The sequence below is a fragment of the Gopherus evgoodei genome, chromosome 2, assembly GCF_007399415.2.
Source record: "Gopherus evgoodei ecotype Sinaloan lineage chromosome 2, rGopEvg1_v1.p, whole genome shotgun sequence".
Taxonomy (NCBI): Eukaryota; Metazoa; Chordata; order Testudines; family Testudinidae; genus Gopherus; species Gopherus evgoodei.
Window position 1 is genome coordinate 7,821,795 of NC_044323.1, and position 22,994 is coordinate 7,844,788.

At 46.6% G+C, this 22,994-nt stretch overlaps 1 protein-coding gene across 1 annotated transcript in view; it reads right to left on the reverse strand.

Moving 5' to 3' along the window:
* VIPR1 (vasoactive intestinal peptide receptor 1) overlaps nt 1-22,654 on the reverse strand; it is a 173,222-nt gene extending 150,568 nt beyond the window's left edge. The window contains exon 1 of the mRNA XM_030549954.1: nt 22,459-22,654. Coding sequence (XP_030405814.1) covers nt 22,459-22,515 — 57 coding nt within the window. The 5' untranslated portion in view covers nt 22,516-22,654. The remainder of the gene's footprint in view (nt 1-22,458) is intronic.
* Between the last annotated feature and the right edge of the window lie 340 nt (nt 22,655-22,994).

The window sequence follows — 22,994 nt, forward strand, 5'->3', positions numbered from 1 at the left end:
ATTTGTTTCCTGTAAACATCATCCCACCTACAGCCCCATGAATGTGGCGATTAAGAGTTAACAATAAAGGTGAACAAGGCTAGAACAGTGAATAGTAAAGAGCTCGGCCTTTAAGCTTGGGCTGCTGGATGCTCATAGTAAACCCACAGTTAAGATGTTCTTCTCTTGCACACATCTCCTAGGGGTTCATCAAAATAGCAGCATTTCTGAAAGGAAGAGGAAGTGGCTTAACTGAGAACTGACTTTTCTGCTTACACAATTATTCTGTCTCCTTTTTCGGGTCCTAATTCTCACAATGAACAATTAAGGCACATGCAAAAACCAACAGGCTATGAGGGTTGTGGTGGAGGGTAGGAGGAGTAGTTTAAGGGACTAAAAATAATATCAAGCTTACTATCATAATATAATATAATAATAATATCAAGCTTATTATGTCAACATTAGTGGTCATCCACGTTTACCATGAGTCTGGTCCTGCAGCTGCTAGCCATGAAAATTCCCATGAATTTACTCTGAATCAGACCATGTTGGCAAAAGAACTTTGTGAGAACAGGGCCTATAATGTTTGCTTGCTTGGGAACCAACTGTGAAAAGTAGGTCAAGTTACTTTAAAAAATGACCACTACAAACAAGTGCAGGAGAACCAGACAGAGAAACTGAACTAGTCCAAACGAAAAGGCCTACCGATATGGCTCAAGGACTGTGCTGAGATTGGACTCAATAAATGGGAAAACGTGGGAATGAAGTTGGCCTGGAGAACCTATCTACACCCTTGCTGTTTTACAGGTGCTTCACATTTGAAATTCTGATCTTTAGAAACCCAACAAATCTGGCCGTAGTGAACTATATGGTCTATGCCAGGGATATGCAAACCCCAGCAATCAGGAGCCAAATTAGCCATCAGCATTACCCCAAAGTGCCACAGGAGTGTGACTTCATTGTTTGATTTACTGAACTAACAGTATGATAGGAAATATTTAGGTTTTTTAAGATTATATTTTGTAGATGATAAAATAGTAATACTGGGTCAGTCATTTTGCTCTGAGAATTTTACATGCATATAAAATTCTCACAGCAAAATGACTGACCAAGTATTATTATTTTATCCACTACAATTGGTTAATAACATAATAAAATCATCCTGATTGCTTAACAACGTAGACTGGTTAATAATTAAATCACATGACATTTTAATATCACGGGCCGCAGGAGATAAATTAAAGAGCCACTTGCAACTCACGAACCTCAGCCTAAAGTATCACTGGTCTATGCAATGCCATGGCAGGTCAGGGCCCTTGCTTCTTACTGGCCAACAAGGGAGACTTGGCTGAACCTGCGATAGAATGTCAAAAATGCAGCTCACGAAGGAGAGCAGAGACACTATGGCCACTGACTGCGGGGATCAAATGCCAACGGACTAAGAACCATTGGAATGGCAGGATTGCCATTTTTCTTATGTCGACAGAAAGATTTGCTTCTGCTGTGGCGTGAGATTTAAATCCAGCTAAATGGCTTTTTAATTAAAGTCGTACCTTGTGTATAGGAATAACACCACTAATGGATTACAAGGGAATTGTCTAACCGCTGGCATCCCGCTCCTAATTCCTGAGCCAGACTGCATGCCAACCTATCCCCACTCAGATATGCCTTAACCCTTAGGACACTCACCATCAGCTCTCTGGCCCCATTTATGAACTGGGAAAAGCAGATGCCACCTTCTAGGTTCCTACTGAAAAAATCCTGTTTGGAGCCAGGTCTCACGTCCGCCCTCTCTCGTCAAACCTTTGCATTGATCTCTAAGAAACAAATCAACAGAGTTCCATTCCCAATGGATGAGTGAACTTCTCTCTCACACGTACCATAATCCAAACCACCACCATACTAACTATTACCTTTGTTGCCAGAATGGGCAGAAGTCAAAGCCTGACTGGACTGACTGCAGGGCCGGCTCCAGGCACCAGCTGACCAAGCACATGCTTGGGGCAGCACCTTGGGGCAGGGCGGCGCTTGGGTGTTTTTGTTTTTGGATTCATCGGGGCAGCGCTGGAGGGTTTTTTTTCTTTTAATGGTGCGGAGTTCGGGGGGGCAGGGGCTTGGTGCGGCGCTTGGAGGGGGCGGGGGCTAGCGTGGCGCTCGGAGGGGGGGCTTGGGGCAGCGCGGAGCTCGGAGGGGTGGGGGGATTGGAGTAACCCTCCGGGGGCAGGGGGCGCGGTGCTCTGAAGGGGCGGAGCTTCAGGCAGCATGGCGCTCGGGGGCGGGGCTTCAGGCAACACGGCGCTTGGGGAAGGTGGGGGTTTCGGCGGCACAGCACTGGGGAGGGGGTTTGGCGGCACAGCACTCTTCTTTTTTGCTTGGGGCCGCAAAAATGTTAGAGCCGGTCCTGACCGCACTACCCTCTCATCCCCAAAGGTGGCCCCTCCAGGTCAGAGTTTAGGCAAACCAGTCAGGTGGCATGGGTATGTTTCCTATTGCCCTTGTTGTATTTGTGCATGGGGCTTCAACCTGCCAGGGTTGCTACCGTGACATCTTTCCCGAGCATCAAACTCATACAAAGGGCCAGATTCAGATGGTGTGGCAGAGTTCCTTTAACAACGGTGGATCTAAGCTGATTTACAACACCAGCTGACGGCGATAATTTCAGGGCAGTTATTTCCAAGTACAATGGTGAGTGAAATCTGAAATATATGACCAAGTGCCTCTGCTTCTCCATGTCCATTTTCAGTGTCTGCCTTCACTAGTAAAGGACATGAGTTTGTGAGACATTAAAACAGGTCTTGAGCCCTGGCAGTCATCAGTAACCTTACGAGACTTTGCACAGGAACAGGGCAATATTCAGTGGCATTCCTGCCCGCTTTAAATAAAGCTCCAATGCTGTTACCATTGGCTAAATTTTCCCATTCTCTGCTTTAGCAATTTTGGTGCTGGTGCGAGATGCTGGATTCAGGGCCCTGCAGACCGTTATCTTCTTCCGATAAACAGAACAGGTCTAGGAAAGGGAGCAGCCACATATATTTCCACACATTGCTCCACGGAAGTGACTCAGCCCAGACCTGGTATGGCCCCGTCTAGTGATGACAGGCTTATTTTGCCTTGGTAACTCATACAGGCCTCTCTGTCATATGAGATTAGCTGGTGCCAATTTTAGTGACTTAAACCACTGACTTTAGCATCTTCCACCACCAACTGATTCCGCAGAAAATACCAACCTACTACTTCACCTCCTGTCCTGAACCTGCTGAGTGGCCTTGCTGGTGTCATTATATGGTGGCCAGATACTACTGTCTTGCTGGCTGTATATACATGGGAAGCACATAGATGCCAGAACTAGGGGTGCTGGGTGTGCTGCCACACCCCATGGTTTGAAGTGGTTTCCATTATATAGAGGATTTACAGGTTTGGTTCAATGGCTTTCAGCACCCCCACTATGTACATTGTTCCAGCACCCCTCGGTAAGCTGTGGGATCTATATAGACTGTCAAGTCCTGATTTGAAGAGTACTCCACAGCTCCAACTGAAGTCAGTGGGAGCTGCTGGGGCTGTGTAATCCTGAAAATGAAGGCCTAAATCTGTAATGCACTGTGGGGGTATGCACAAAGCACCAAGTTAATCAGTAATAATGTAGTTCTTCCCCCCCAGAGCAATTACAATTCTCTTTCATGTCACTGTATTTTCTATCTAGGAGCCATGTTCTTTAATCTCCCACCTTAGCTCAAAATGGTTTTGAAAATGTCCCTCCCAACCCCAGTAAGACAGGGATGAGGGCATACAGAATTGCAGCTAACCGTCCTTCGGGAGGGCATGGTACAGTTCCAGAAAGTACAGTGTACTTACATCATTGAAAACGAGTAAGGTTGCTTAGAGAAAGAGGAAGTTGTACACCGCCACCTGCTGAATGCGGAGCTTGGACGTCGGAACAAATCACTCACAGTTTGCCATTTGGGCTGCACTCTCCGGCCACCCAGAACTTCACAACGTATGTGGCGCCAAACTCCTCCAGCTCCTAAAGCACAGCCCCCCTACTTCTGAGCTAAAGGAGAGTCTCCCTTTGGTCTCAGCAGTGTAGAGCTTAGGATACATAGTTCAGTAGTTCTGATAACATCCAGAGCACATATACACACTAGCTAGTTCACAGCACTACGCAGCTGATACGTCTGTTGGGAGCTCCAACGCCCCTTCCAAATCTCTTTGCTACGTTACCAACTTTGGGCCAACGCTGGCTGTGTTCTGAAAGGTTGTTTCTGAAAGGGCAGAGCTAGCCAACAGCTTTATTGTGTGACCCTTCTGGATGCACGTGTGCTATCTAGGCAACTAATTTCCACGGCGTGTTGTGTTCTGCTGATGAAACTTACCAGGCTCGCGCTTTCTCTGGGTGTGCTTCAGAACGGCAGAGGAGGAGCCATGGACCCCCCAAGGTGTAAACCTGGCCCTGATGCTAACTACTCCTCTGATCCACTGTCCATTAAAGTCAATGGGAGTCCTTCCGTTGAAGGTCTGATCTACTGCTCGCTGCGCTCTCGGGTCAGGACTGAGCCCTTCAGCTGAGATCGAGGACTAATCAGGCCAACTTCCAGGCAGACTAATGAGGTCAGCTGGGTGGCAGTAAGATCACCTGATTGGATGGCCTGCCTGTTTGGCTGAAGGGAACCAGTAGGCCTGTTTTTAAGAACAGCAGCAGCAACCACTCGCAAGCTGCTCAATGCATCTGCGATCACCTCGGCCTTGTTCCTGTCCTGCTCCAGCCCTGCTCTGGTCCTGTTCCACTCCAGCTTCAGCCCTGTGTTCTTTTCCTTGCTGCTGGTTCTAGTTCCAACCCTGACTCCGGCTAAGACTCCTGGCTCTGATTCCTGGCTCCAGCTCTGATGTCTGGCTTGGGTTCTTGCCTCAGGAGCTGGTTCCCACCTCCTAACTTCAGCTCTGATTCCTGGCTTTGGTTCCTGTTTTAGGCTCTGATCCCTGGTTCTGATTCCCGGTTCCTAACTCTGACACCTGTCTCAGGTTCCCAGCTCCTGATTTAAGCCCTAGTTCCTGGTTCCCAACTCCAGCTCCAACCCCTGGATCTAGCTCCTGGTTTCTGACTCTAGCACAAACCATTGGCTCTGGTTTCCAACTTTGGCTCAAACCCTTGGCCCCCAGCTCTGGTTCCTGGCTCACATAGTTCAGCTTTAACCACTGACACAGACTGCTGAGACCTGACATTATATAATCCTGTAATATAGGAATAGTTGGTACCAACCTGCCTACCTCACAAAAGGGACCAGAAAATTTACTTAGTTGCTGTTTGTGCAGGGATTTAAAGATGTAAGAGTAGAGACTGGTCAGTAATTTATAGGGAAAAAATGGAAAAAATAAAACCTGTTTTTTGTTGTTGTGGGGCCTCCCCACTCAAAAAAAATTCTTGTGGAAATTTTCCATTGTAGCAATGAAACCAAAATAATTTCTAAACACCCTCCCACACACACCCAATATGTTATTTTTTCAATCAAAAAACTGGAATGTTTCATACAAAACAAAAAGTTTCCATGAAAACCTCCATAAAAAGGCCATTTTTAAAAAAAAAAAAGAAAAAGTTTCAACTAAAAGAGAAAAAAGAGTTTGACAGCTCCAAGGTAAAGTGTTCAGGCTAAGTTTGTTTATATCTTGGCCTAAGGTTACACTTGTAAGCAGAGTCTGAATGAGCTCTCCCCGACATCTAGTGGTGAGCTGTGGAAAAGGACTTCAGGGGCTGATCTCGTTTGCATGGACACACCCACCCTGCCTATATGCTCAGCGTGATGGCGTGCTTGCCCTAATGATCACCTGTTACTGGGGCAGGAATAATAGAGGGTTGTTATCCTTGTTGTGTGAACTGAGGGCAGCAGACCTGTATGTAGCATACCCCGATGGAGGGACTCACCCTCAACTAAAAATGGCGCATGCTAGGCAGGGGACATAGGTTCCAAAGCCCAAAGAATTGAGGGAGAGTGGGGATAGGTACTTGTACCTGGTGGTGTGGGCTGTTTAAGTGTCTTATATGCCATTTGACCCTTCCTCTCTCCATGGTATAATAAAAGAGCTGATTTAGACTCAACTGAAAGTCTCGTTACCTGCTGCAGAGCTGAAATCACTGATTCTGAGTACTCTGAGACAATGTTTCTATTGCAAGAGACTGCCCAGTGTGCACCAGCAGTGAGGGTCCCCCACTAACAGCTGACATCATTGAAAGCTGTGTTAAGTGGTGGGCCTGGAAGACATCTTGGTGAGTGGCAAGCTGGGTGTTTGGTGGAGAGGTATGGCAAGTGGCCAGCAGAGAGGCTGGCAGAGCAGAGCCCTGCAGAGGTGTGTGCTGATTGGCCAGTGGGAAGACGAGCGAGTGCCCAAGCAACAGTGCCTGTAAGGTGCCTCTTTACCCCCATCTCCTCCACACAGGGTGGGAGGTGAACTCTGTGGATGAACCTCTGAACTCTAGGGCTACACTGGCCAAGGACAGCAACTGTGAGTGGGGTGCAGAAGAGGGATGGGCACATTAAAGGGACTTTTGGGTTGCTGGACTTAAGACCCTGAACACTGCCCAACTTACTTGGGGGTGGGTCTTTTGCTCATGGTTTATGTTTATGAATTCTAGTTGCAGTGTTTTCCTAAACTAATGCAGAGTTAATTCCCTCCTTTTAGTAAAAGTTTTTGATACACTCAGATTCTGTGCTTGCAAGAGGACAGCGCTCTTCCTCTGGTTGGCAGTATCATTTTTGTTTTGCTGAAAAATTTCTGCTTTGTGTCAACCCAAAACAATCCTCCCAACCCCCAATTCTTCGATTGAGCCATCAAAAGGAAAAACTGGCTGTTTGCTCAGGTCTAATAAGAATGACTCTGGCTGCATAGAGTTAAATACAAAACCAATCTCTTTGCCTCCTCTTTCCCACAATAGCACCTTCATCCTCATACCTACATATATGTCTCTATAGAGAAATGTATCATTGTCTAGGTCAAGGGTTCTCAAACTGGGAGTCAGGAGCCCTCAGGGAGTTGTGAGCTGGCAGCCTCCAGCATTTATAATGATGTTAAATATATAAAAATGAGTTTTTAAATTTATAAGGGGGGAGTCGCACCCAGAGGCTTGCTGTGTGAAAGGGGTCACCAGTACAAAAGTTTGAGAACCACTGGTCTAGGTATAGCTGGTTCTGCCTCGGTTCAGGGAGATGGATAGATGCCCCCTCAAGGTCCCTTCGAGCCCTACATTTCTATGATCATTTCTACTTTTACTCATGGGAGACCCTCACATACTGCAGCACTGGGGGGCCATATAAGAAACTAGAGAAATGGAACACTGTCCCTCTCCGAACAGGAGCTTTCTACATACACTGAAGCCCAAAATAGACACCTACAAGAGCAGGGAGATAGACTAGGTTACCTCTTGAGGTCTCTTCCAGCCCTACGTTTCTTTGATTCTATGGTTCATGCCTGACAACAAAGGCAATGGAGTTGGATGACATGGAACATTTGCACTTAAAGGGATTAAACTTCAAAGAGCCAGGGGAAGACAGAGTTTAGAAAACGGCAGGCACATTTTTATTCTATTAGCTGCAAGGAAACAATGTGTATTAGCCATGCGACAGAGTGCAGTATCTTATCCATGAGCATTTGTCGACTTAAACGAGACCACGCTACTTGACTGGTACAAGTTTGCACAGGCAAAAGAATGGTAATCAAGACAAAATGGTCCCGGTCTCTAAAAGGCCTGGAGATACATTACAAAGGCCCCATGAATCCTATTGATCTATGGCACTTCAGTACAGAAGTGGTGGAAAAGAGCGTTCGTTCAATCATGGACTCACTCTTCTGTCTTCAGTGTCTCATTAATGTGCGAGTCCTGAACAAACCTCACACCTACTGGAAATGAAACACTGCTATGCGTTAAAACCTGAAGACCCATTGAGTGTAACGGCTGAGATTTTAGATCATCATATTGATTTGTCAGTCATATTTATTTATTTCCTGGCACAGAACAATAGATCTGAAGAGAGCTCCTGCCCTGGAGAGATTACAGTCTATAAAACAGACATGGAAAGAGATGACTCCCTGGGGAATCAGCTGAAACAAGCAAACCATGAATGAAGCAAGCAAGCCATCTCAATTTAACCAGAAGAACAGCAGCAGCAGCAATGCACTGTGCATTTGGTGACCTGAGTTCAAGTGGACCAAACACCAATGGAATGATTGTGATAACGAGACACAGGCCTTCCAAGTAAATGGTGTTTGACAGAAAGGCTGCCACTGACCACTTCCCATCCCGCTATTTTGAACTTGTCAATTTATGTTGATCGAAAAACAGAATTTCCATCCCAAGTGAACATCAGATGCTTTCACGTTTGTTTTCATCCGGAATCAGGATGAAAATTTGAAATATTGAAATTTGCTGCAAAATGAAAAGCTCTGAAAAAAAATGTCCGTTTGGAAATACTGAAAAATCTGGGTGAGCCACCAGGCATCATGGGAGACGTAGTCCAACTGTGGAGCCCAGCCCAGACGAGAGAATGGGGACATGAGCCACTTGAACTACAACCTCCATGAGGCACCACAGCAGCTCAAGCTGATGCAGAAATTAATGATGTTAGGGCCCAAAACGTTTCACTTTTCCTGTCAGGAAAAAAATAAATCAGAAAGATCAATATTTTCCCCATTTAAAATGTCCATTTTGCAAAAAACACGTTGTCTGTTGAAGAAACATTTTGATGGGAAATTCCCAACCAAGGCTCTTCTCAACCCACCTCTCCTTTTTAATACTGCCATCATCAGATAGGGAGAGGTAGCTCAGTGGTTTGAGCATTGGCCTACTAAATCCAGGATTGTGAGATCAATCCCTGAAGGGGCCATTTAGGGATCTGGGGCAAAAATCTATCTGAGGATTAGTCCTGTTTGAGCAGGGGGTTGGACTAGATGAGGTCCCTGACATTCTATGATTGGCTTTCCACTGCCTTAAGGTGAAGGAGCTGGACCTTCAAGCCCTATACCACTTGACCCCAGCCTGTATCTCTAACTTTGTTTCCTTTAGCATCCCCCTTCCTCTTCTGCCAATTCCCAACAAAAGTGGTAACTCTGGAGCTGGAGCATTTGAGTGAAACTCATCCCTGTGCAGAGTGCCACACCAATGGCCAGGCACTAATTTGGTGAGCTGGGCAGGAAATAGTTTTTACATCCTGCACAACTTTTCAAGATTTCAAATAAATTCCTTTTTAACACCAAACCAAAAATCCAACCAACCAACCAACAAAAATTTTCAGAAGGTTTTGGTTATGGAAAATAAAACCAAATTCAACAGCCCTGAATAGCCAATAATCATCTGGCTTCGACACAAACCCAAAATGGGGAAGACCCAAGTTCCAGTCACCAGTCTGACTCAGGGTAGAGCAGGGAATTGAACTTCAGCTTAGGTCTCTTGTATCCTCATTGAGTTACCAGGCTGTACAGCATTCTGGGATGTGGTGTGCATGCTCTGTCTTGCTTTGATCAGAAATTCCATCCTGGACCTGAGAAAACGTTGCCAACAAAAGCTTTGTCAAAGCAGGTACATTCTCACATGATGTTTCGTTAGAAAATGCTGGCTCACTGAAGCAGAAAAACTATTTTGCTGAAAAATTCCCGATCAGTCTTATTTTGAGGATTAAGGTGGTATCTAGATGAACAGGGCTGAATGCCACCCTTAGGGAAGGGCAGTTTGGGTCTAGGAAGCTCTCCCTTTGGGCTGGATGGCAGGGCAGCGAACTCTGCAGAAATAGTAAATGACAAACTGGGCATTGTCACTGGCAAGACCATAATTAACATGGCAGCTAAATACTCGACATGTGAACAGTAATAAGCAAGTGTTAAAGTTATATTTGATCTGTGTGCCTTCCTGCTGTGCGGAGTGGCCATCTCATCACAGCAGCGACCCTCCCACCCCGGGTCGACAGACTTGGGCTTGTACTACTGCCGTAAAAAACAGCTCTGGAGACAGCACTCGCCCCTCTCCCTAGGCTTCAGAGCTCGAGCTACACCATCTACACAGCTATTTTTAGCACAATAGTGCAGGCCCGCGTCTGTTGACCTAGGCTGGGAGGCTCACTGCTGCTGCCTAGATATCCCCTAGAAGTCCCAATAGAGACTGGGGCCCCATCACGCTAGGGGTTGCACATACAGTCCCTGCCCCAAAGGCCTTGCAATCTAACTAGAGAGCAGGAGAAAATAAGCATCATTATCTCTCTCTTACAGATGGGGAACTGCAGTGCAGAGAGACGAAGGGACTTGCTCAACATCAGAGATGCTGTTGCAGAGCCAGGAATTGAACCCGCAGAGCCAGGAATTGACCCCACAGCTCCTGAGTCCCAGTCCTGTGCCCCCTACAGCCCAAGAGTGGCTAAGTTTGGAGCTTGACCTCTCTATTTCGGTCTGTTGGCTGCTTTGCGTGTGGGCATTTATTTTTAGTTGCATCATCCTCCCAGTGGCTGGGCTGCGTCCAATGGCTGTGTTATATATTGTGTGTTTGTTTTCACAGCTGACAGCCGAGGAAGCCTGAGTGGTATATCAGCAGAGGGGAAATAATTACAAAACACAGGGACTCCAAGCTGCCAGGATTGTAACACTCAATCTAGGCAGCTACAGAGAAATGTGCCATTGATTTGTCACCAAACAGAGGGAGTGGAAGGAAACCGGAGTCAAACACACAGTTACGTTTTTGCTTGTCCATAACAAATCCTGTCAGCACCTCTGGGGTAGACGGATAAAATGCAAAACTTTACTACTGCCTTGTTCCATAAGAAGGTGACCGGGACACAAACCCATTCAATCAGGTGGCTGCTGTCTCGCTTTCCCCATGCACTAGTGCTGCTTCCCCAGGGCTAAGCTGTCCTTAAGGTGGCAGATCTGGCTATAGGAAGATTCCTGTGGGCACCAATCCAGTGCCAGGATGGCCCCAGAATCAGGGGAGCACAGAAGACGTTGCAAAGCTATATGTGCTTCCCTTTTGAGCTCAGGACCTGGGCCCATGTAGCTGGAGCTGACAGGGCTCCCATTAGATTCTCTCAGATGAGTTACAGCTTTGCCCTTCTGGAGGAAGATTTCATTCCACAGTCATAACAAATGGAGACACTACATACCAACCTGGCACCTCGCGGACACATGCACAGATCTTATCAACAGTATCTAATTCACTGCAACGCCAGTTGCCTGCTGCGTTCATTGGCTTGTATGATCTGAAATGCCAAAAAGAATCTCTCCCTGGAGTCTTTACAAGTCCCGCCCCTCTCTCTTTTCTGTCCCCATTTTCGGTTGTTTTCCATTCTGCATAGGTCGTCGTTCCAGAGAGTTAATAAGTCCCTGTGAATTGCCTGAGGCTTATTTTCTTTTGAACATTATAATCCATGAGTCCTTCATTTAACCATTTTCCCACAAGAGAATTTCGTGCTTCTGGAAGATCGTGCACCAATAAGCCCTTGGGTTTGTCTTATCCTTGTAGTGAGGATGCACTATAAAAAAAAAAGTCAGCTCTGTGTCATGCAGAAGATGATGCCTGCAGCAGTATAGTGTTCCCCTAGCACTATTTGGGGGGCAGGGGTCATTTGAGATTCAAAGGAAAGAGAGCCACCTGCTGAAGTGCCAACATCACTGCCTTTGGCATCTGGATGTCCCTTGGGGATTTCCCAGCCACAAAACTGACCGGGCTCATATGTTCCAATGAAAACAACGATCGCAGAAGTTACGGCTCAAAATAATAATAAGTGAACATCATGGACCAGATCTGCAGCTGACGCACGTTGGTAGATGATGAACTTGACTGGAGTTCTGCCGAGTCACACCCCATCAAATCTGGCCCACTATCCCTGTAAAAAGCAGTGTATCAGTGCTCCCAAGATCAATGCACACTACGAATGACACGACACAGCGCGAGACTGAAGACAAGCTAGAATACATATGTTGCTAAAACAAGGGCACCAACGCTCATTTCCCTGACAGGACTCATGAGCGAGGGGTCATATGGAAAGAATTCCCGGGCAGGCACACACACAGTGCATGCCCTATCTGTGGAGTAGAGACTGCTGAAAGGGAAAAGCCTCGGAGGGAGAATTTTTGCAAGGTCTGGGAATCTGCCATCCCAGCATTGCTTCTGGAAACAAGAGGATCCCAGAGAACTGACAGCAAAATACTGCTGAGGGGATCGTTTCAGCGATGGAATTAGATGCATCGCATAGCTAGGCCACACACAGCACTGCAGAACTGTTTAATCTCCTGCCTGAAAAATACAGGCAGCATCGCTGGTGACTCCTCAGCATGGCCATAATTCTTCACTTGATTTCGCCGCTGAAACCAGGGATGGCTTCACCAGAGACTGTGTCATGCTGTTGATTTTTCCAGGCAGAAAAAGAACATACGTCTGTTGTGCAGGTGCCCTAACCCTTAGGCAGTTGGGGCTAGAATCAAGGGCAACCTAAATGGTGGTTGCACCTTGGTTGTGAGTGAGACAGAAAATGGTTTAAGCAGCAAAGAAGGGTAACTGGTGTAAAGAGTAAAATGGTGTAAGCAGCAAAGAAGGGTAATTTGGGATTCAATAATAATACCTAGCTCGTTCCAGCAGCAGATCTCAAAGCCCTTCTCTAAGGAGAGCAACATCATTGCAGCCATTTTACACCTGGGGAAACTGAGGCACAGAGGGGCAGTGATTTGCCCAACATCACCCAGCAGCATGATCAGGAATAGAACCCATGTCTCCAGAGTCCCAGTCCAATGCTGTAGTCACTAGGAATAAACCACCAGACTCTGTTAACTCAGTGTTGATTCAGGCATGAGTCAGAGGAGACTAACACACCTAGCTCCTACACTACCCCTGCAATCCTCAGCACGGGTTGGGGGGGGGCATTGGGATTATTGAAGGGAAAGGAGCATGAGTGGACAACACTATGCTCCAGCAATCCCTAGCCGGCAGATTCTCCCTAGGAGTCACCCCTCGACACAAGTAGTTCAGTGCAGCCCTCTGGGAAATAGCTTTCACACTCCCTCTCTCCAACATCTCTGCTGTACTCAGTAGCTATGGCCACAGCCGAGGTGTGAGGCCTGGGCATGCAAAGTGTAAGGCTGGGCTCTGTGGGGACCAGTTTCAGTCCTTCATACAAGCAGGTGCAACTCCCAGTGAATTCAATGGAAGTTGCACTTAGGCTGGGGACTAAATTTAATCACAGGCGCTGAGGACGGTGCAGACTTATGATAAACGATGGTGCACCTGATCTATATCCTATTCCAAACTAAGCGTATAAGGATGCCTAGAGTCAACCTTGCACAAGATTTTTCCATGTAAATGGTCATTTTCAGATGCTGTATCTTCCGCAGATTTTTATCTTTCGGGTTCAAACTGGGCATGTTTTTTTCTTGGCCTGGGAATGGATTTGTACATAAACTTTGACCCAAAATGGTCTGGCCGTTTTCAAGCAATAGTGGAAACAAAGGCCACTTTTGACTCTATGCATTGAACAAATCAGGGGTCCAGTCGAAACAAAATATGATGTGACCACGTCGTTGAAGTGTGTTGTAATGCACACGCACACAGAGGCAGATTTCAAGTTGCATGGGCTGCCTGACATTTCCTCACTTTTGAGCGCTTTGTAACCTTAATGCTCTTCTAATGTAGTTATTGGTAGGGAATTTCTTAGATTGCTTACATTAGATCAGAGGTGGCCAGCTTGTGGCTCCGGAGCCACCTGCGGCTCTTCAGAAGTTAATATGCTGCTCCTTGTATAGGCATCGACTCCAGGACTGGAGCTACAGGAACCAACTTTCCAGTGTGCCGGGGGGTGCTCACTGCTCAACCCATGGCTCTGCCACAGGCCCTGCCCCCACTCCACCCCTTCCTGCCCCCTCCCTTGAACCTCCCTTGCCCTTGCACCTTCCCCACACCCCTGAGCCTCCTGCATGCCATGAAACAGCTGATCGGGAGATGCAGGGAGGGAGGGAGGGGAGGTGCTGATTGGCAGGGCTGCCAGTGTGCAGGAGGTCTGGGAGCCGGAGGGCAGGGGGAAGGGAAGCTGATGGGGTGGGGGCTGCTGACGTATTACTGTGGCTCTTTGGCAATGTACACTGGTAAATTCTGGTTCCTTCTCAGGTTCAGGTTGGCCACCCCTGCATTAGATAGATGATGATATTTATTATGGACATGGTAACAATATAAAAACAGCAAATCTGTAACTGTTGGTTATGATATAGACCATGCATTAAAAACATCTCTTAAATACAGAATAAAGTTTGCAACCCCATAGAAATATATTTTAAAGGGATATTCTACAGACTGAGGTTTTACAAATGAGAGACAAAGTTCTTGAGATTTTTACCTCCCGTGTATTCTAGATCTATGCTTTCCAGGTAACATTTTTAAATGTGTGAAGATTCCTATGTTTAGGGGCTGATTTTATAGTGAATTACACATGTGACTATCAGGCGTAGTAATTCCCTGAGAGCCCCTAGAATTGTACCACGGTAAAGCTAAAAGAAGAAGAGAATCAGGCTCATAAAATTTAACGAAGAAATTCTGCAAATATGGCATCAGAGCTTGACAATGTAAATCAGTGTAGCTCCACTGCAGCTAATGGGACTATGTCAATTTCCACCAGCTGAAGTACTGGCCTGACATATTCAGTTCCAGAGGGGAAAGAGGGGAGTCCATAGGTCTGACTCTGCTCTCATTTACACAGAAGTAAATTAAGAGTCAGTCTGTTAAAGTCAATGGAGTTACACCAGTTTTAACTGGCAGAAGATCAAAATGAGAGTGCAGTATAGAGCAACATGCATGACTGATTTTGCAGTTTGTTTGCAGCACACACAACAATTGTCTTGGGTTAACCCTGAAATGCAAATTTTTCAGCTGATGAAACAGTTGGGAAAAAAAAATTGTCTCGGGTCAAATCTCCAAACATTTCATTTCATGTTTGAATTTTTAAAAACTTTTAAATTGGTTTAAAATACAATTGAAGTAAATTTGTTTGTAATAAAATATCAAAATGTTTTGTTTCAAAACTAGTGAAACAAAATGTTTAGATTTCTTTTAGTTTTGTTTAAGTCTTTTTCTTTTTTTTTGGACCAAAACCAATCTGGTGACATTGACACAAATTCATGACATGTTTCAGTCAACCTGAATCTGCATTGTTCAGCAAATAAAAGTTTCAACTGAAACATTTCATTCCGCCCTACCCCGATGACACTTTCTTCTCTGATCCTGCTCCTACCCTGAAGTTCACCGCAATTTACTATCAAAGTAGAGTTAGGGTCTCCATGTCTGTCTTTCATTCCATCTACGAAACAGGGCCGCCCAGAGGATTCAGGGGGTCAGGGGCAAAGCAGGGGAGCTGCGGCGCTTGTACTCACCCAGCAGTGGCCCGGATCTTTGGTGGCATTTTGGCAGCGGGAGGGCTTCAGTCGCTCCACGTCTTTGGCAGCACTGAAGGGCCCCTCGCTACCAAAATGCCACTGAAGATCCAGACTGCCGCTTTCAGGGATGCAGTTAACGTGCAAGGAACTGTGTGTGTGCGCGTGTAGGGCTGGTTTAAATTGGAATACAGGCACAAAACTTTTTATTTGGATTCACATTCAGGTATCTGTATCAAATCTGATTTGTGTGGGATTTTTTTTTCCTAATAGATTTCACAGCAGGGCCACCCGGGGCAAATTGTCCCACTTGCCTGTCCCCCACAGCCCCGGGTGGCCCTGCTGTGAAATCTATTAGGAAAAAAAAATCCCACACAAATCAGATTTGATACAGATACCTGAATGTGAATCCAAATAAAAAGTTCTGTCTGCCCGCGACAGATGTGGTGAAGATGGAAGGATAGGTAACTCCCTGGGCATAAGAAAATGTATGCAATGTGACTACGGACATGGTTTAGTAATGTTTACAATGACCATGTTTAGTTGACTGAGTATGTGTTTTTTTCCTAGCATAAAATACATGTGGGTTTTTAAAATACATGTATTTCATATGGGCCAAAATATGTCTGGGTCCTGGAGATGCAGGAGGTATAAATGCTATCCCTGCACTGTGCCTGTATTCCAGTTTAAACCAGCCCTACATGCGCACACACAGACAGTTCCTTGCACATTAACTGCATCCCTGAAAGCACTTCATAAAACCAGCACACACACAGTTCCTTGCACGTTAACTGCATCCCTGAAAGCACTTCATAAAACCAACAGCCTGAAAATTACAGGACCTAATTTCACTCCATTAGCTTTTCACCAGTGTCACAACACTGATTTCGAGGGAGTGGCTCCTGATTTATACCAACAGAACTGAAAGGAAAATTAGGTCAGGGAGGAGTGAATACCAGCAACATGACTACTAGAATATCCCAGCATTCCTGTATGTGTAGCCGCATCTCAAACCAAGATTGCTTCCTCCAGTTTAATAAATGTTTTGGTGGGCCATTTACATCAGCGCAGGTTGGCATTTATTATAATATAATAGTTATCGTGATGCTGACTCCTCTTCCACTGTACAGTTTTATTTACAGGACTAAGCAGTTTAAAAGTAATTTGCAACACAGATAGGAGGTTGTGGAGACATCTAATCATGTTATAGTTTCAGGAATGGGAACTCTAATGCCTTTATTATTAACAACATCCTCATTGGAGTAAAACTTGGCACTTATGTATATCTACAATTCTAGATGCTTTTAGAACATTTAGAACACAATCCTGAGCCAATCTAATTGTATCCAGTTAAGTGAATAAAAGGACTGTCCAGGGATTAAAGAAACATTCGGCAAAGCAATCAATCAGTTAGCAGTTCCCATAACACCGCTCCACACCTCAAACTCCCACCTTTCACCAAAGCACTCTATGAACACTAATGAATTAGTCCTCCCTGAGTGAGAGAGAAGTATTATCCTTATTACATAGAAGGGGAAACTGAGGCACAGTGAGGCAAAGGAAATTATCCAGGGATCTGTGGCAGCCGAGCAGAAAACCAAGTGAACCAGCAGCAAGTTGCAGGCAAAGAGGGGTGAGGAAGAAAAGACTGCTTAACCTATGAACAGAGTTCCATACCTGCCGTCCTTCTCTGCTGTACAGCTAACCACTTTAATATTGGATGAGGGCCAATGTCATCATCATTGTCATTTGTCTTCCTAGGTCCTAGTTCAATACGTTGGATAAGATCCTGCTTCCAATTAAGTCAACCAAGGCCTCGTTTTAGTCACAGCTCCCATTTACTTCGTCTGATGCTATGGGTAGTCAGTATTTTTAAAGATCAGGCCCTCTGAGTTTGAATGCACAAAGAATGCAAGATCAGGGAAATGTTACAAGGAAAAACAAACATTCACCTGACAGTGGAAGAAGTCCCCTAAACCTATGTATGGCAGATGTACAAGCATTGGAATGATGGTGCAATGGTCAGAAAACTTTCCTCACCCCTCTCCCTCTTCACACTTTTATTGGTGATCATGGCATGCACCGGAGGATTTGTTGCAAAGTAGTTTCAGTTCTGCTAACCAGAAGAGAGATTTCAGTAGTCACAAAGGACCTTCCTCTGCAGGAAAAACCTTCTCATCCTGAGTCAGACAGATAATGAATAGGGCCACCCAGGCTCAGAATGAGTTGGGCTACCCATTTCACTTCTGCATTTTCATGGCTACATTTACCATATTTCCCTTTTTAAGGCAAAATGACTGAGCCGGTTTGGATTTCCCTGACACCAGGGTAAGGTCAGGAGTGATTCCATTCAAGTCAGCAGAATTACAATAATATGAAGCTGGCTTGACAGCGACATGGGGCCCCTTGTGTTTGGAAAGTGGACTTGAGTCTGACACTCATAGCACAATAAGTTAAAGATTCTCCAATGTGAGGCACAGAACATATGCAGCACAAAAAAGGTTGGACGTGGCTTTTCACTACAGCAGCTGTGACCCAGAGAAACTCAAGAAGAAGAGGTTCTCATTGGCCCATTCTGTACTTGGCTGCTCCTTCTAAGAATGTCAAGAGGAGGGCCAAGTACCAATTGCGATGTGATATTTTCTCCCTCCGTGGACATTTGCCCATGGTTCCATTGTGATGGACAGAAAATGGAAGAAATGCAGATCCTGTTCTGCAAAGTTTACAGGCCAAATACTGAGAATACAGACCACCCATAGAGTTTCTTATATGTACAGGTTGATACAGATCATGTATGAGGCCTGGATGTAAGAACATCTTCACTCATGTAGTTGGAAGATCACATATGCCACTAACCAGCTCTTATACAATGGTGAGAATCAGAAGTAATTGCACAGGAGGGTAGGAAAGATACCTAGACGAGGGGTACTAGATTGGGCCTCAGGAAACCTTGAGGTTAATTCCTGGCTCAAACATGAAGTTCCTATATGACACTGAGGATCTGGGCCTTAAAGTGGCATGACCAAAGGTATTTAGGCACCTAATTCCTGTTGATTCACATAGGAATTAGGTGCCTAAATACCTTTGAGGATCTGGGTCATAGTCTACCCTGGGCCTCAGTTCCTAGTCTGTCAAATGAGGGTAATACCTTTCTGCTTTAAATCCATTAATGCCTGTGAGACACTCAGATACTGCAGTGACAAGGACTTTATAGCTAGACAGAAGTCAATGGAGTTGCACCAGTGTGAACTGGTATAAGTGAGAGAAGGTAGCCTGTTAAATCTATTCATTTTTGTTAATCATTTTGATTCGTGTAGTTAGTACTCATGGCAAAAAAGTCCTGTTGGGTTAGATTCATCTCTAGGGCAACTCCATGATTGCGACACCAGTCCTGAAGTTACACCAGGCATGAGCTTGGCTCATAATGTTTTAAAACGGTTGTACAAAGAAACTGAGTCAGAAACAACGCACACACCCTGCCAGCCAGAGTACCAGCCAAGATTCTCTGTCCATGGTCCCATCTGACTCCAGATGCCAGTGGTATGTGGTTCAGTAACATCATGCGATTCAGCAGTCCTCTCTCCTTCTCCATTCTGAAGACCTCTTCATGAATGAAAAAAAAAACCACTCGCACGGACTCACTCCCCTCCCAGTATGCTCCGACTATCCCACCCGCCCTCCTCCCCTTGTTTGTCTCTCAGGATTTTTCATGCTGCTGACCAACAAAAGAGGACTCTCGGTCCCTGGTGGTTGATGACAATCTTTAGAAAACCAGCGCTGAAGTGCCTGCGGACTATAATAACGTGCTGCTAATGTTCATTCCAAATATGACTCCTACCACTCTTCTTTGCATTTAATTTTCTCTAGCTCTGTTAACCTCTAACCATAATCTTCTAAAAAGCATATGCATGATGCAGAGAATTCAATGCATGTACATATAGGCTGAAATTGTTAAAGGCACCTAGTTAATTGAACTGGGTGTTCAATTATCTTTGAAAAACTTCAACCACGTGGTGTATATGATCAACGTTTACACACATATAATACCTCTTAGAGCAGCTTTGTAGCACTGTCAGCAGAAGTCAAGGATTTTAAGTATCATAAAGGGTTCTGTTATCATGAGGTTATCTTTAATGGAGTAGCGATGTGTGTGCGGCATATGGTATAGCATCAGAAAGACACTGGAATTACAATAAAGGTTTTTAAGGACAGTGAATACAATGGACCTTCCATGAAAGAGTCGGTTTCTTTAGATACATTTACATCAACCTCCCTACGAATGAGTAGTGGAACGAAAAAGTCAGAAGTTGGCCCGTGGTTTTCACATATGTCTAAATGGGTGCAGGTTACAGATCTATGGAATCATCCTGGGTCACCAAATTTGCAATTTGAGCACTGGAAAAAAACATAGAGCCTGATTTTGCATTCACTTACATCAATTTCACACTGATGTGACTCAGGTCATAGAGGAAACACAGTTTATACTCCATTGGCTGATTTGACGAGCTTGGACTGATCTTTGAATCTGGAAGAAAGTGGAATTTGCAGAGCGATTTGAATGACTGAAATCTCATTTGACGCATACATGCCGAAACACTTTCCACTAGTCACGTTCACGGCTCAGTGGACCAGATTCTCATCTTAGTTACACCACTGGAAAGCTGAAGTCAGTGACATTACCCTGGTTTTAAATCAAAGGTAAACGAAAATACATCTATTGCTTTTCTCTGACGCCTTCCACATTGGCTGCTGCAAGAGGCAGGATAGCAGACAATCAATCAACAGTTTGAGGTGATATGGCAGATATTATATCCTGGTTTTCCTGTGCGAGTGTCTGAGTTATGTAGCATCAAGGGGAAAGTTTACAAGAGCAGTTAAAACTGTTACCTGACTACAATAGTTTTATGACACTGAACTTTTTGTTTCATACTGACCAGAGCAGGACAGCTATTTAAAACTTTTCAAGGACAGACCAATTAATCATCACAGTGAATTAAAGGGAAAACAGCGCTAAGCAATCCCAGATCCCATGGCAAAATTATTGCCGTTTCAGCTTTGGTTCTGAAACACATTGCAACTCTTCGGCTCTCTGGAGTTCTCCTTAGCATTCATGCACTGATATCACCCACCCTAGCAAAGGCATTTGCAAAAGCTGATCTCTGGCACTATTCTATCTCACCCACCAACAGAAGCTGAGGTCTAGCAAAGTCTGGTAAATATACTGAAAGTAAGATAGGAAAAAAATAATCATCATTGCACTACAATGAGAAAATAAACAGCGATGTAGCAAAACAAGGAAACAGACAAAAGGAAGCCAAGGTTGACTCGGAAGAGGAGCTAGTTTATGGTTAGTTCCTATTAATCACAGAGCACCCGGAGGATAGTGCTTATACAAAGCACAGATAAAGACCCTGTCCCAAATTACAGGCTTTACAGTGTAAGGGCCCAATCCTGTAAACGCTTGCACAAGTAACTGGGGCAGCCTCCATAGGTGCTGGAACTAGGGGTGCAACCGCACCCCCTGGCTTGAAGTGGTTTCCATCATATACAGGGCTTACAGTTTGGTTCAATGACTCTCAGCACCCGCACTATACAAATTGTTCCAGCACCCTCGGCCGCCTCTTCGACTGCTCACAGGAGTGAAGTTGTATTGTGCGTACATGTTTCCAGGATCGGCCCCAAATGATTTCCTCACACGTCTAGGATTGACGTCAGTGAGAATTTTGCCACAGATTTCAATGAGAGCAGGATCTGGCTCGGATCCCTGTGCTTACGTGAGTTGCTCATTTCCCCATATCATTTGGTCCCCAGCCCAAGTGCTGGACACCCACTGTTTATGTTCTTCTCCAAGAAGAAAGCACTGACTTTAATTTATGCTGAAAATCCAGCCTACCTGGGCTCTGGAACTGAAGGTGCTGGATATTCCAAGCTGACCCAAACCAGAAATTGCTTCATTGTCTCATTTCACAGGCCCGGAGGAGTGGGGACCCGGGAGAACCATGCCAGAGGAGAGAGGCAAAGCCAGGGTGGCGCGGCTCTGCCCATGCTGTGACATTCCATTGGACTGGGCATAAGCTTTCAAGGGCTATGTGGGTTCTAGCCCACGAAAGCTTATGCCCAAATAAATGTGTTTGTCTCTACGGTGCCACAAGGACTGCTCATTGTTTCTGCTGATACAGTCTAACACGGCTACCGCTCTGAAATGCGTCTCCATTGAATTAGTTTGACTTTGTCCATGAGGGATCAGAAAAGAGACCTTGGTTTCTAGGGGAAAACTCGGTCATGGAACTGAAGGGACAGAGAGCAAATGAAACCGACTCCCGTCCAGCAAACCAGGGTTAGCCCCAGTCACCCCAGGGTACCCTCTCCAACACACCAGGGTGCCGCTGAAGGAATATTGTGGGTTTATTGGCTATGAAAGGGAATGGTTGCAAGCCAGGGCTCGAATAAAGGGGGGAAATGCAGACTCTGCTGCCCCTCGATCCTCCATCCTGCCTCAGTAAAATACAGCAGTTGGCTTCATTGAATAGGGTGTGAGGAGAGGAGCTTCAAGGAGCAGCGCTGGGCTCCCCTGGTGAAATATTCCAATAAGACCCGGTTTCCTACTGAAATATTACAAATAATCGAACACTAGGAGAAAAAACTTCCCGGTGGCTTCTGCACTGTCCTGCGGGGGCGGAGGGAGCCGGACAAGCCGAGTGGCTTGATCCGCAGAAAGGGAAGGTGGAAATCACAGCCAGACAAGCCCCATTGGGTTATCAGGGACTCCCACTTCCAGGCATTGGCGTTCCCACCCGGCACATACCCGGGCGCTTTGCCCCGGGGAGTCAAATGCCCTGACCACTGCAGCTTGCACCCAATGCCTTTCGGAGTCTTTCCCACAACAACCGAACCGACCTGCCCCAGCATTCAGCGTCCACCGAGCGCCGACAAACCACTTCGCAACTCGGCGAAAGTTTCTCCCCGCAAAATCCGGCCGGAGCGCGAATGAACGATCCGGCTCTAAACCGGGAGCAGAGCGCGCAGCTGCGGCCGGACACCCCGGGAAGGCGCTGGGCAAGGGGAGCGGAGCACCACGAAGGCGCCCCGGAGCCGGGCACTTACCCAGGCGAGGAGGCAGCTGAACACCGAGAGCCAAAGGCAGCTTGCGGGCGGCTCCATGCCGGCTGGGGTGCTGGAGAAAGGGGGCTCCCCGGTTCCGGTGCCCCGCACGCCAGCCGCTTGCTGGCGCGGGGAGCTCGGGCGAGGGATCCCGGCCCGGGCTGCAGTTGGGTGTGTCCTGCCCGGGATCCCGGCGGAACGCACCTGGCGCGGCGCAGCTCAGCGCTGCCAAGCCCGAGCCATCGCTGCAGCTCCGCGCTGCCCCGCTGCCACTGGGCGCCTCCCCCCGCGCTCCCCGCAGCGAATCCCCGGCCGGCGGGAGGAGGGAGGGTCACGCCGCAGCCGGGCCACCCGCTGCTGGAGCCACCCCTGCGGCTCCGCCCTCCGGCTGGGGCGCACGGGCGCTGGGGGCTCGCCGCGCCACGCCGGCCAGTGGGCGCAGGCAGGTGCCTGGGACTCCGGGCTGCGGGGATCCAGCAGGTCGCGGCGGAGGAGGAGGCGGCGCCGCAGGGCTGGGCGAGGGGGGCGCAGCGGGGCTG